This window comes from Canis lupus, chromosome 33 (genome assembly GCF_011100685.1).
Source record: "Canis lupus familiaris isolate Mischka breed German Shepherd chromosome 33, alternate assembly UU_Cfam_GSD_1.0, whole genome shotgun sequence".
Classification (NCBI taxonomy): Eukaryota; Metazoa; Chordata; class Mammalia; order Carnivora; family Canidae; genus Canis; species Canis lupus.
In genome coordinates, this window is record NC_049254.1 from 7709808 (window position 1) to 7724909 (window position 15102).

The window sequence follows — 15102 nt, forward strand, 5'->3', positions numbered from 1 at the left end:
ATTTTTAATTTTTGGGGGAGGGCAGGAAGGAGAGAGCGTGCGCAAGAAAGAGCGCAAGCACGTGCAGGGCTGGGGAGGGGCAGAGGGAGAGAGAATCTTAAGCAGACTCCACACCTGACAGCTGGCGCAAGGCTTGATCTCATGACTGAGATCATGACCTGAGCCGAAATCAAGAGTTGGATGCTTAACTGACTGAGCCACCCAGATGCCCCTAAGATAACAGTTTAGAACGTCCCTCTAGCGGCACCCATGGACTGTTGGCATGGGCTGTGAGGAGGATGCTGTTTTTGCTACAACATTTGACATGTGATTACTGCCCAAGTAGCAGAGTAGAGCAAAGTAAGGGAGTCATTATCTTGCTTCTTACCTGGTTTTTTTGTGGAGTGGGGAGAGTCCACTGATACATTTTTACCAGCACCTGATGGTTTTGGTGCTTGCTTGATCCCTATGAGTAGAGATAAGGAAAGGGAGTAAGTACATAGCAAAAATGTGTTAAATGTTTTTTTCCATACAAACTTGGTAATGAGTGATAATATGCACTCAATGCGGAGCAGTGTCATTGGTGTCTTTATGCCCAGACATTTTAATTGGCTTCTCCTGTCTGCATATAGAAAATATTCAGTCCTATATTCATGAACTGTAATGGTTTTTCTGAAGGGTTAAGTGTTTGATTGGGGATCATGGATGGTTTTGTCTTAATTTTCCATGATGTCCACTCTGCACCACCTTCCTGGGTGGTATGGTCTCACCAAACAGACTTCATCTTCAGTGACTGGGCATTTTTTGCCAATATTCATGAGTACATCCTGTGGTTTCAAAAAAGTTTTCCTTCAACCCCTCCAATGCTCGCCCCCAAAACCTCTTAAAATTCCAACGTGTTTGGATTTATACTTGGTAAATTGACTTTAAAAATATTCCGGGAGAAGCCTTGGCTGTTACGCTGCGTAGGCCACAAACTGGATCTGTTCCTTTGGGATTTGTGAATTAGTCCTGGGCAGGGCCAGAGCTCCAAATTGTGATTTGGAAGAAATTGATCTGAAAATTGTTTTGTGTGATATTTTATCTTCTAAGTCTCTCAAATGCAATCTGGTGGTTATTACTTAGTCATTCACATAAATACCCATGCTTGGAGTTTGGATCCTAAGGAGATCCCTATCCTAAGGAGAGGGGGAGCCGATTTAAATTTTGTCTTTTTTTTTTTTTTGACATATTATGCTTTTATATCATAAAATAATCCTTCTCGATGTGGCTGAAAGTCATCCTTATGAGAGGACAGAAACAGACATTATCCATACAAACAGTCAAGAATCCATACTCTGAGGACCTGACTATAAACATATTTAAAAAATTAGAATGTTTAATGTACTAGTCTGTACATTAACAAGGACAACCAAAACCACAACCTTGTTTTGAGTATTCACGTTCTAGGGACTATGTAGTGACATTACACACTCGATCTCATTTAATGTGCAGGCAGATGAATTAAAATAATATTGATTAAAATACAGGAGAAGGTTTGCTTGCCAAAAATCAAATATTAGCACATTGATAATTATAAATCAATATTTTATTTACATAGTAATAACATAATTATTAGCATAATCATTATAATTATAATTAACATGAATCTACAAATCCTAGTATTGCAATCCCATACTCTCTGCTCCTTGAATAAGGGATGATATATAAAATCATGGAGAATGTATGGAGTCATGAGTTAAATGTTGCTTATTTGTAGTAGGAAGAATATGTTTTGGGGGTCAATGACTATTTTGTGGCTAATCCCACAGGCATGGCAAAAACAAATGGCTCATTAGTTTTTTTTTCCTGTGCCCACTCTCAGTGTAATGTGGTCAGAGAAAGGACTTGGTTGAGTGGTTTGGTTGGAAAAGAACTCATTTGTTCTTGGCATAGAGGAATGGAAAATATTTCCCTTTATGTCCCTGGGATAACCTGGCTTGGTGAGACGGATTTACCACTACTTTTTCAGAGTAAAAAATGCATTGCGTATTCTAGAAGGCTAGCAGATTATGCATGCCTTTACTGATTCTTCTTCACAGCATTTTCCCAAATCTTTCTAATTGAAAGATTGAAAAACACGAAGTATTTTGGCTCAAAGCACCTTCCATATTCACTATCTTATTTGATCCTTACAATGTGGGAGATACCGCTCAGGTCCCCGAGGTGAAGAGACCCAAGGCAAGGGAAGATTAAGCAGCTCACGGCTAGGAAGATGGGACTCAGACCCAGCTCTAAACCTTGCTGTTAACCACTAAGTGGCATAGCACAGCGTCCTGTCTTCTTGTCAGGTTCTTGCTTCTATCGGTCCTCACAGAGATGCTAAGAAACTTTAGCTTTAAAGTCCTATCCTCTGTCTTTCGGGTGGTTTCAGGCATCATGAGGCATCAACATTGTGGTCAGGTGTCTCTGGCTGGCAAGCATGTGTCATCCAACCTCGTCACTAGTGTGTGGGACTCGGAGGACAGCAGATCTCGGCAGCGGACAAGTCCTCTAAGCCACAGGGACTAGTGAATTGGAGATACAGGAGAGAATCCAAAATTCTACAAGATTATGAGTAAGACCAAAGATACAATTTCCCTGGCTTTTTTTCTAATGAGAAAAATCAGCAGAAACCAGCTATTGTGTCACTTTCTGTACAGAGACAGAAGCATCTTACTGTTAGGATCCTTAAACATAAGTACCCAATTTGATCAGTGGCTAACTTGGACTTTCTTCAGCCTTCAGAAACATAAATGTTGGCAGGGTCTATAAATCTTGGTAAGAGCCCTGCCAAAGGCAGCCATGGGGCTCAGGGAAAGGGTATCGACCTGGGGACAGGAGGATGAACTCCAGCTCTGGCCATGCCTACACCTTGCTGTGGTCTGCATGTCAGCCAGGCAGCAATGTGAGCACCAGAGCCCAGACATCAGTGAACTTCTTTTGCTCTGAATCAGAGAGCAAGTGAAGGCCAGAGGTAGCAGAGAGGCAACGGGAAGGCAAAGGAGAAAGCCAGGAAGAGAGATAATATGGAGAAAGAATTCTCAGGAATTGGCATTTAATCAGCCAGTCTGGCCCAGGCTGTGACCTGAATTCTTTTTCCCTCAGGCAGGATTAATCAACATATTTTCTAAAGGGCAGAGTTGGCTCTGGAAGCACCAAGTGGAGCATTAGCAAGCCCCCAATTGCCGTATGGGAGTTCTCCAAAAATCTCTGGATTTACATAGTTTACCCTTTAGCAATTTATTGTCAAAAATGAAGTAATGATTTGGGTATTTTTAACCATGGTAACAAAAAATGTTGCAAACAAACACAGTAAACTGAAAATCCATTTCCAAATGTATTAGACACTATTCCCTGTGACCAAAAAGGGGTGGCATTTATGCATGATTGGTCTCTGTGCCTTTGTCTCCAAATCTTAGCACCTTGCTAAAAAGCCAGGAGTGATGAGCCAGCAGACTGGAAGGGTTAGCCACAGCCCAGAAAAACACATTCCTCATCTCAGAGGAGTCTGGTTTTTGGTTGTCAAGCACGCTCTGTGGGGGCAATCAAGTGTGGATTCCTCATTAGGAGGCAGAGAGAGAAGTCTCAGGTTCAAGTATTTAACATATCTGCTAAACCACATGTGTCAAGTTGGTTTCCAGACTACACGGTGCCTGAAACATAATGGGCCTTCAATAAATAGTCGTTGGATAAAAGAGTACCTGGTACAGCTCAGGAACTTCCTTCTACAGGGAGAAAGTTGGAGATTAACCCTTGATAAGAGAAGCTAGCCTACTCTGTGCTGGGCAGACAGTAAACATTTTCAGCTTTGTGAACCGTACTGTCTTGTCACAATTGTTCCTACCATTCAATTATGAAAACAGGCTATGCTTCAACATAACTTTATTTATGAAAACAGGCCAGCTTTAGCCTGTGGGGCTACAGTCTTTGTTATCTCCTGGTCTAGCGCATGCTTGTTGCATCTCCACGGTGTAGATCTGAGATGGGCTGTCATTTTTAGAACACATCAGTGGAGCTAAGACACATCTCTGGAAAAACTATAGAAGCAGAGTACTGGAAAAATAACCTACCTATAACCTCAGTGTTTGTAGGCTACTTGCAGACTTTGAAGTGGAGGCATATTTACAAATAGAGCTAAGAAATGTATATAACCCTGGGCAAATATCTGTAATGATGTTATGAAATAAGAAACTTGGCTCAAGATGGTTTAAAGATTCCTGGGGTTTATGGAATCATTGCAAGATTTTTGTAGAGGCCTGAATAATCAAAAGTCCATAGTTTTGAGGCCTCAATCTCTTTTTTAGTCTTCCACAAGCATGATTTTAAGTGGCATAAGACCATGAAGAATATGTCTTATAAATAATCCTAAACACTTTCTTTATCAACTGTTTCTGTTTTTTTTTTAAGATTTTATTTATTTATTAATGAGAGACACGAGAGACAGAGGGAGGCAGAGACACAGGCAGAGGGAAAAGCAGGCTCCAGGCAGGGAGCCCGATGGGGACTCGATCCCGGGTCTCCAGGATCAGGCCCTGGGCTGAAGGTGGCACTAAACCACTGAGCCATCCAGGCCGCCCTGATTTTTCTTTTTAATGTAAAATATCCAGGCTGAAAATTTCAGCATGAAAAACTACAGGAAAATGTAGGAGAGATGGATGAATAATAAAGATAAGTAATCTGGGCAAGATGTCAAAGTTGATTAGGAATCAGATGATGTAGAAATTAAGTCTCATTAAGACTCAATAGAAGCATAGTGGGACTGGGTCAGAGAAGAAAATTAACAATGTAAATAACTACATTTCTGGTAAACAAGCCAGAACCAAATTATGCAGAATCAAATTAATGTGGACACATGTAAATCAATATTCTAGAGAGAAGAGATTTTATTTTATTTTTTAAAAGATTTTTATTTATTCATTTGAAAGAGTGAGTGAGAGAGAGAGAGAGAGAGAGAGAGCACAAGGCAGGGGAGGAGCGGAGAGAGAAGCAGACTCCCCACTGAGCAGGGAGCCTGATGCAGGGGCTCCATCCCAGGACCCTGAGATCATGAGCTGAACTGAAGGCAGATGCTTAACCAACCAAGCCCCCCAGCCACCCATTGAGAGAAGAGATTTTAAAACATTCTTTTTCTCACAAATTTTTAAAAACCTTATTTCGAAGCAAATAGTCGGAGAGATATTAAATTTTCTTTCATAATATCCTACATGTCATCTGTAATTTTCAATGTTTATACCATTTATGTCTTTTTTGCCTTATCGCATTGGCTGAATACTTCACTACTATTTTCAGCATAAGTGGTAAAAGTAGGAACCCTTGTGTTCTTGATGTTAGGAGAAAAATATTCACTATTAAGTATGATGTTAGGTGCAGGTTTTTCAGATGTCCTTTATCAGAGTAAGGAAAATTCCTTCTATTCTTAATTTTCTGAGAATTTCATCACTAATGGATTTTGAATTTTTTTTAAAGATTTTTATTTATCCATTCACAAGAGATGGAGAGACAGAGACATAGGCAGAGGGAGAAGCAGGCTCTCTGTGGGGAGCCTGATGTGGGACTTGATTGGGGGACTTTGGGATCACAGCCTAAGTCAAGGGCAGATGCTCAACCACTGAGTGACCCAGGCATCCCTGGATTTTGAATTTCATCTAATGGTTGTTTTTTGTATTTATTGAGGTGACCGTATGACTATTCTCCCTTTCTCTGGTAATGAGAATTATATGAATTTGTTTGAATGCTGAGCCAACCTTGCATTCCTGAGGCAAATATCATTTGGTTGTTATGTGATATTGTAGTAGACACGGAGATACATAACCCAGAAACCCAGACCTCCAATCAAAGCACTCTCAGCTGAGGCTGATCCTGAAGGAGGTGAAAGAGAATGCCATCTGCTGACTTCATTCCCCACAGATGGGCAGCATTTCATGAAGGGGAATCCCAACAGACAATACAACATAGAACATGTGCAATGCATTTTGGTTAGGAAGGGAGGTAGAGCAAAGGAAGCAGACAGTGAGCTCAGCTTTCTCTACCTGTGCTCACCAGCCCATTTCTATTAGCAACCAACTAATTAAAATGAAGAAGCTCTGCAAAGAGGTCATCCTTCCACAGTTTAATCAGATGAGTTAATACTACAAAGCTAATTTCATCTACACAAATGAGTAATAGATGTCAATTTGTGTTACAAGGGGCTCTGAAAAAAATGTTTATATTGTAGATAGACTTCTAATAATACTGTTTTCCTTCTGGAAGACAATTGGCATTTTCCTAGTGAGAATCAATACTTGGTAACACTGAAGGTTAATGACTTCCAAGTTTGATCATAGCTACCTGTTCTTTCATTTGCTTTGTTGACACAAATGCTTTCTTTTATTTTTACTTAGACAAACTCCAGGGAAGCACTTTGACTATTAACAAGGTGGTTCTGTTTAGAGCCAGATTGTTTATGTCAATCTGAGAAACTATGCATTGCCTAATCCCACAGTTGGGAATAGTAAAAGGAACAGCTGAGCACAAATAGATGTTGGAAAGCTTTCTTGCTTTTCATGAGTCAGGGGTTTATAGTTATTGCCTCATTAAATGACTTGAAGGAAAGTGGATTCCTAGAACTTCACACACTGTAATAAACTAGTAAAAAAAAAAAAAAAACATTTTAAAACAAATCTAAATTATTTTTAGACCAAATATCTTTAGGTATTATACACATCTCTTTCTCATTAGGGAACCATCATGGATTAAATATATACACATTAAAGACATTCTAATTTCTAGGCTTTTTTCCATAAGCAAGCACATGATTTGTACTATTCCAAAAAATATTGTGGGGCACTGGGGTGGCTCCATTGGTTATGGGTCCAACTCTTGATTTTGGCTCAAGACAAGATTTCAGGGTCATGAGATAGAGACCCATATGTGCCTCTGCACTGGGCATGGAACCTGCTTAAAATTCTCTCTCTTGGGGATCCCTGGGTGGCGCAGTGGTTTGGCACCTGCCTTTGGCCCAGGGCGCGATCCTGGAGACCCGGGATCAAATCACACGTCAGGCTCCCGGTGCATGGAGCCTGCTTCTCCCTCTGCCTGTGTCTCTGCCTCTCTCTCTCTCTGTGTGACTATCATAAATAAATAAAAATTAAAAAAAAATATAAAAAAAAAATCTCTCTCTCTCCCTCCCATCTCTCCCAATCTTTTAAATGAATGAATGAATACAAGGAAATTCATTTTTCACACTGCCAACAAAAGCAGGTCTTTTTTTGGGGGGGGGGATTTTATTTGAGAGATAAAATTTATCTGAGAGAGAGAGAGAGAACACAGGGAGGGAGAGTGAGAGGGAGAAGCAGACTCCCCCACCAAGCAGAGGGCCCAATGTGGGCCTTCATCCCAAGACCCTAAGATTGTGACCTAAGCTGAAGGCAGATACTTAACCAACTGAGCCACCCAGGTGCCCCCCAAAATGTAGATCTTATAAAAAAAGATAATGGTACTTGTGAAATTGCCAACTTAAAAACCAAGTGATTATAGTCTTGAAGACTGAACCTGTATATGGAAAGTGGTTTTGGAATTAGAGAAAACAACTATTTTGATATTATCTTTCAATAATACATATTATACATATTTAATCAGGAACTTTTCAAGAATCAAGACTATATATGGTAGCTGATTGAGTGGTCTGAGTTTAGAAAAGAAAAATTCTTTTTCAGTGTTTTCAGAGACACGCCAATTTTTGATGTTGGAATGTTACAATTTCCAATTACAGATATATTAAGAACTTCCAAAACTGGTAAAAAAAAATAAATTGAAGTGTGAATTCAACAAAAGTACATATTTTGAATAAAAACATTTAAGTTTAGAGAGGATCAAAAAGGAAATAAATTTGTGATCATTACCTGTTCCCATTCCATTCCCTTTTGGCATCCTACTGGGTTTGAGTCTACTAGGTCTTGTAGTTGTCTTGTTCAGAACTATAATAAAGTGGGAAATAAATAGGTTAGAAATTTTCCTATTAAAACTTTGCAGCCAAGGCAAACAGAAGTTCTCAGAGAATTGGAAGTCATTTAGGCAACTTGCTAATGCTTGCTTACCAAAAACTATTGCTTTATAATATGGAAACCACAATTCTGGTTTTTAAATCACAGACTTGAATTTGGGCATAGAGACCTGATGTTTTTACTCTGAGGTGATCACTGGGCTTAAAGAACTAACTGGCAAGGGAGTATATACAACTAAATGGGAAATCCCTCACCTCATTTATAAGCACTAGATACATTTCAAAACAGAACTGAAGAAAAATCAGGACTACATATAAACCCAATTAGAAACCAAAACTTGAAGCATCTTTATGTGCCAAGGCCTTAATTCATAACTCATAAGTTGGTGGGTCTCTTGCCGGGGTCTTTAGGTACAGCCGTTCCCTCAACCTGGTACAAGTCCATTGTTGAACACAGAGTATGATGAAATCATTTTAATTTGTCTCCTGCTCTATGGAGAGACAGAGCATACCAATACTTTAAGAGGTCACCTGTCTTATCCTCTGGAAGACTCTTCAAGGAAAAGCACCAAGGGTGTTGTGGTTGAGAGAGCAAGTTCCAGAGGCAGATTGCTTGCCTTCTAGTCTACTTCCTAGCTATTCTCATGCCTTGGCTTCCTCAACTGTGCCCCACAAGATGCATAGCAAGCCTTTAGTCAATGTTAACCACTGTTGTTACAGTTTCATTATTTTGTAGAAATACTTAATATAACCAGCCACACATTAAGCTCTCAACCAGCTATCATAGTACAGAGGGCACATGGAGATATATTTGTTGATAAAAGATGTCTGTGCCTAATTACCTTTAGATATTGGAAAATTACTGCAAAAAAAAACACATGGAATATCCATAAACCAAAGGATAGAAATAATTGTTTCTTTTCCCACATCCCTGGAGAGAGGTTGACCAAGAACATTAATTTATAAGCCAGCTTCATGATTCAGAACTTTAAGAAGAAAGAATTGCAGCAACAAAGGGGCAGAAAAGCTCAGTGTCTTTGGTCCAAATTTTGCTTTAGCACAAGGGCAATTTACATGAACCAGACCAACCTCTCCAAGTTAACTTTCCCTTAACAAGCTCCAGTGAGGGAGATCCTAAAACTTTTGGAGAATTCAATAAATGTAAAGTATTTCCCAATGTTTAGTTATCATTTTTACTGTGTACAACCTGTAAATGTGTCTATGTGTGTTTTATCACCTGAAGGAATCAAGTACAAATGTTCTCCCAGAACAAGAATCTTTTCTATTAGAAGTGACCATCTCTTCTTAAAGAACATTTGAGAGCTAGTAGTATCCAAATAGCTAACTCTAATGCTTTTCCTATAATTGCCATAGAAAATTGGAGGAGTATGTATGAGATTTACATACAAATGCTATTCTAAAAATGCTTCTATGTTGATAAAGTTCCATGGAATCTTTATATCTGCTCATCCTTAAAAGCCTTAGTCACGTTTTATCACTACCATGTATTCATCGTTACCTCTCTACTTATCTACAAGGACCGGAATTTCTGCACATCGTTTATTGCCATTTAAGGATATATATCCCTCCTTTGGTGTATGTTGCTGTTTCAATACATTTTATACCTTCCCAGGTATGCTAATTATTTAGGTCACTGGAAAGAGGAACAACTTACCGGGTCTGATGTGTACTTTGTCTGGTGTTCTGGGCCTCACAGAAGTAGTATACAACCTGTGTGGTGCTGAAACAGAGGCAAAGCTTCATAGTTAGTAACTAATATTTCATCAAATGGGGATTTAGCATCCTAGGGACCAAAACTCATACATTTTGCATGGAAGTAGAAAGGATATCCTGAAACCTGCAATCATGCATTACAGCACTGCTGCTAAAGAAAATAAAACAAGTAATCATCTTCATGACTGGAAATAAAGGCACACACAGACTGAGGTAGGTCATTTGCAATATGTGGTAAGGATTAGTCTGCATTTAGTCCATGTTTCTCAAGGGTATTTATTTTACCCAACGGTTGCTTAACATGGTAAATATAAGCCAACTAGCCATCCATCTAGCCTCCTGTCTGTCTGTCCGTCCGTCCATCCATCCATCCATATCTCTCAATTAGGAAGTCATAGTGGAACATTATTTTGCCAAAGAAGACAGGTAATCTCAAAGTAAATACCTGTATTTAGGTAGGTTAAAAGAATAGGAGCATGTGGTCCTAACTCATGAGCCCTGAAATGAATACTCATTTAGTCCTATCTGTTAAAGCTTTAGGAATAGGAGACAATGACCTCTGTTGCCCCTGCCTATCAAGAGAGGGCTAGTAAGGAACAAGAACTGGGACAAGCCCTAGAGAGCAAAACACTGCCTGTCATTTCCTGCTCCTTGGTCCTTAGGGCCTGGCATAGTGATGACTCCTAACGAAGACTTGCCGAATAAATTTTAAAAAATGAGCGACCAATGTAAGCAGGCAAAATCATAACAAACTCCGCTGAAATACTTTTGCTTCCTAAGGTTTTAAAGTGTGGTTTCATCCTGGAATTCCTTCATCTTTCCCTTCCCTACTCTCCTCTTTGACATACCGCACTGCCTCCTTACCACCAACTCTCTTGGTAATTTAATGCTTTAAGACTGGAAAAAATTTTTCTTGCAAACTGTGTGAGTAGATTACATCGTTTTGATGATTCTGTTCACATCTTGAGTGGGTATTTATATAATCATAAATCAGCAATGCTTTGCCTACCATGTTAAAAAAAATACACCTGTGAAACAGATTATAATGTAGCTCATTTATAAGCTTCCAACGTGGAGACTGATGAGCAGAATTTTGCCATACTTCAGGCCAAAAACAGCAGACACATGCTGAAATTCTCTGTAGGGTTAGTGTGGGCCTTTCAAACTGTAGCAGCTGGAGTGAACAGAGCACAGAGGTTATACAAAATTAATTCTCATTACACCCTAAAATGTGTAATGATGATTTGCAAATGCTTGTCTTCAAAATTCCCTTTGGGAGTGGTAGGATTCCCTGTGAATTTCAGCTATTTCTGTTTTTCATGTTAATTTCCTCAGTGTTAGATTATTTTAAAGTAATATAAAGATCATGGTTCTTATTAGTCTCATTCTAGAACAAATATGAATTTGAAAACTTTAGACAGGAAAGGGATGTAAAGCAGAACACAAATAATCAGGCCTATACTCAGTATTTCAAAGTCACAGGATCAGAATTTTTACTTTACTTTCCCCCCATAATCTTTACTTAAATCTAGACAATTTTTCATATGAGAGTTGGAGGATTACTTCAGTTTAGACTGTGAGTAATTCATATAGTTCATCACTGAAAAACACATGGCCTTGAGAAAATTGCTCTAGGGTTTTAATTTTAAACTAAAAAAAAAAAAAAGACAAAGGAGCTTTGTGAACATATGTCCGCATAGTTTTTAATGACAAAATAATTTTAAAAGATGCTTTTGTACCTATTTTTATAAAAATCTATTTAAGAAGAGCATTAAGAAATACTATATGAAGATACTATCAGAAAAAAAAAAAAAAAGGATTATAGGAGAAACACCTTGAAGATCTCATGCTCTGCCCAGCACAGGGAGAGGGTAAGGAAGATATAATTTTCCTGGGTGGGGCAAGACTAAGGGAGTGGAAATGAGTCAAATAAACAGTGACCTTAAAGTATCTCTAGTCAAGTGGATTTCTATTATGGTTTGAGAAAGGCAAAGAAAAGCTTGAACATTTCAGGGCTTTGGTTCTGGTGTGCTGCAGGGAATTGTCAGACAAAGGGGCAAGGGTGTCACAGAGAAAAGGAACTAGAGATTCTCCTAGTGGGCTCACGCTGCAGGTTTTAGGCACAAAGTTTCTTTGGAGCACTTGGGTCCCCCATCAAGGAAGGTTTGGAGATCAAAAAGCCACACAGGCCATGGTACATGCATTGGGAGAGAGCAAAGATCAAGAGGAATCATTTCACCCCTCTGGCAGCTCTCTCAAATTGCGGTGTGCTGTCTTATGCCTTTAATGCCTGATGTTAAAAACACAATACAAAAACCAAAACAGATGACTGACGTCCTCTTCAGCAGAGCTCAGGTACACATTTATGAGGGTTTTATGAGGGTGACACATAGCATGGCTTTGTGAAAGTGGACCTTCTTGGGAAATGCAGTGTATTGGGCTGGCCCAGATTGTGAATGCTACTCCCTTAAGATGGGTTCATTCCTAGGGTGTTCTTTGTCACCTCATACTAGTGAATCCCTGGTGAGCTCACTCTAAAGATCCTTGGTCCAAGCCTAGAGAAGTGATGAATCCTAGGGCAGCACAGTTTAGGCCAAGCTAATTATCCTCAGAACATACAGTACATTGTATAAATATGTTAAGACATTTCATATAATGATATCAGATCCTGGATATACATCAATCATGAAATTCCTATCTAGTAAAACCATGTTCTAGAAAGAATGATAAAAATTCCACATACACTAGTAATGGTGACACAATACTGATATTCCCATTAAAATAAGAAAAAGCAAAGCAAGGAAAATCAAACCTCTTTTATTCTTAATTCTGAAATCTATAAAGCTCTAAAAAGCTGGAATCTTTTTCACTTGGCTATACAACCTGAATAGTCTTTTTTTATGCTATTTATAAATATTTATATATTTTGCTGCAGAAACAATGTTTTTCATTTTGAGAATCCAACTATCTTCTATTAAGACACTAATTGTTTCTATTAAGCAAAAATACAAAAAAATAAGCATACAAAAACGAGGGCGTGTTATGGATGCAACGTGATTGACCATCTGTTGGTAATGGTTGAAGCTGGTCAGGAGGACGTGGGAGAGCTGTCATGTTAGGTTTCTTCTGTGTGGATTTATAAATAAATACAAAGTTAATAAATAGAAAGGTAATAAGGAAAAATAACAAACGTTTAAAACCTAATAAAAAATGAAACCAAACAAGTAAAAAAAGATTGAGAAAATTTACAAGAAGTGTCCTATGCCATAAAGTGTTCCAGTTATGTTTATTTAGCATAAGTACTGCTCTGCTTTCTATAATATACCTTAACATTAGATGTTTAAATAATTTTTTTTTACTATTTCAAATTTCTTGCACCAAATTTTTGCCACAAATTATGACTGACAAGAAGTAAAATAGATGGGTCTTCCAACTACTTAAAAAAAGTTTACTTTTGGGTTTTGGGCTTCCTACCACATGATAGATGTAGAGATGAACAAAAGCAATAATTTAGAACAAAAAGAAAAAAAACACAAAAATATCAGAAATCCACAACTGATTCTCACCTAAGTAAGATAGAAAAATACAAAAAAGATAGACTTCTAAGAACAGGGTGATAGAACTTTGTGTAGGTGAGTTCACTTCCCAAGAAGTAGAAAGGAAGAAATAAAAGGAAATCTCTCCCAAACCCTCCCCTCGATATTTAAATATTAAGTCATCTTTAAAAAATGATTCTTCTTAAAAAAAAATGATTCTTCTTGTTACGAGTTTCCTTCCTCAGGCCACAATATCAATATGCTCATGGAGAGGAGGAGATGGGATAGAGAGAGGCAGGGAGAGAGCGAGCAAGGGGGAGGGAGAGGTGAATGGGGAAGAGAAAAAAGCTAAAACAGACTATTCTTATTTAGATGTGGAAAATGAGGCAAATGAAGGTTAAACAAAGAAAAAAGGCCAGATGGGGGAGGCTTTCCTTCTTAGTTCTCAGCATCATGTGGTCAACCCTATATTCAAAAGCCAAGTTCTAACTGAAGAAATGGTCTTCCCTACATTCGAGTGACATTCCTATTTGGCTGATGTCCTGCACCTACGAAATGATGAAAACGAATTCCACTATGATGAAAACTGACATTCTGAAAAGAAAACTTCTTTCCTGCTTAAAAATGAAAGAAAAGCACTTTACTATACGGAAAGGAAATAGCATTACCCGGAGTTGTCTTTGCCAATTCAGTTGTTAGTGGAATCTTAGTTGTGAAGACTCCTTGGGTGGATTGGTGTGTTTCTGCTGGGGAAGAACACAGTAAGGCGGCTGGCTTTCAATAATTATCACCCTGAACATGTCAAAAAAATCACCCCACATTTTCCACCCCGTGCATTGATGAAAGGGAAACTGCATGTATAAGTATGCCTCATCATCACAAAATCTCAAGGTTAAAGGTACATTTTAATAGCTCATTTATTAAGTTTTTTATCTTCTGGTTCTATTATTTTAATGGTTATTTTAAGGATTTCCAAAAGCTTTTTGTTCACGATTACATTTCATGATCCTGGACACGGCTGTTCTTAAATTGTGCCTCTTAACTGTTTTTAGATATTATTATCCTCACGCCTCCTCTCTATTCCATAAACTCCACAAAAGTTATTTATGTGAGCTGGAAAAGAAATATATCATATGAAAAGAGGTGAATTTACACTATGTAAGAATAAATATTCTTCTATTTATGTCCTGTGAGAGTCAGTTTATTGACATAGATACACTTCTCCTGGCCAAAGTAAAAAAATAAGTGTGGCTCTACTTTTACTCCCATGTTATCTCGAAGTCATCACAGCATCACATAGATGTAGCAAATTACTTTGCCACACACTGTACTCAAGAAAATACTTGGTGCATAGAACACACTGGCATCTTTTTTCTGCCCTGCTTTATAATCTGGATTCTTCTCATAACAGACATACTTGGGACAGTTGGCAGGTGAGGGTTCTTGCTTCAATAGACTGAAGTACATTAAAAACAATAGGGAGTAGAAAGTAGATAATTGGTATATCCAGCAGTGGTTCTAGAAAAGTATGTTTGCCTTTGCTGCGCTGGGTGATGTTCACTTTGTGGGCCCTGGCTAGGATAGACGAATATTTGGAAATTAGGATACATTTGGTCAGTTTTAAATTTTGTCCTTTAAAAAGGATTTCATTTTGAAATGTGATCTCTCTCTCTCTCTCTCTCTCTCTCACACACACACACACACACACACACACACACAGAGGACAGATTTATTTGAAAAGGGATAAAGGAAAGAAAAATAAGGCCACTGATTTTAAACATAGTCATGTGGGATGTGTGCGGACAGGGCAGGGGAATTAACAATAACAAGCAGGGAACTCTTGTTTTCTGA

The 15102-nt window shown here is 38.5% G+C and overlaps 1 protein-coding gene across 41 annotated transcripts in view; it reads right to left on the bottom strand.

The window, feature by feature from the left end:
• Nucleotides 1-15102, bottom strand: part of ABI3BP (ABI family member 3 binding protein) — a 233795-nt gene that overhangs the window by 37628 nt on the left and 181065 nt on the right. For 38 of the 41 annotated variants that reach the window (XM_038582661.1, XM_038582660.1, XM_038582640.1 and 35 more), the window contains 4 exons: nucleotides 13920-13997; nucleotides 9657-9722; nucleotides 7881-7955; nucleotides 368-445 (listed from right to left, as the gene is read on the bottom strand). In XM_038582661.1, the coding sequence (XP_038438589.1) occupies nucleotides 368-445; nucleotides 7881-7955; nucleotides 9657-9722; nucleotides 13920-13997 (297 nt within the window). The remainder of the gene's footprint in view (nucleotides 1-367; nucleotides 446-7880; nucleotides 7956-9656; nucleotides 9723-13919; nucleotides 13998-15102) is intronic. The other 3 variants (XM_038582636.1, XM_038582623.1, XM_038582620.1) reach the window with 1 other exon arrangement.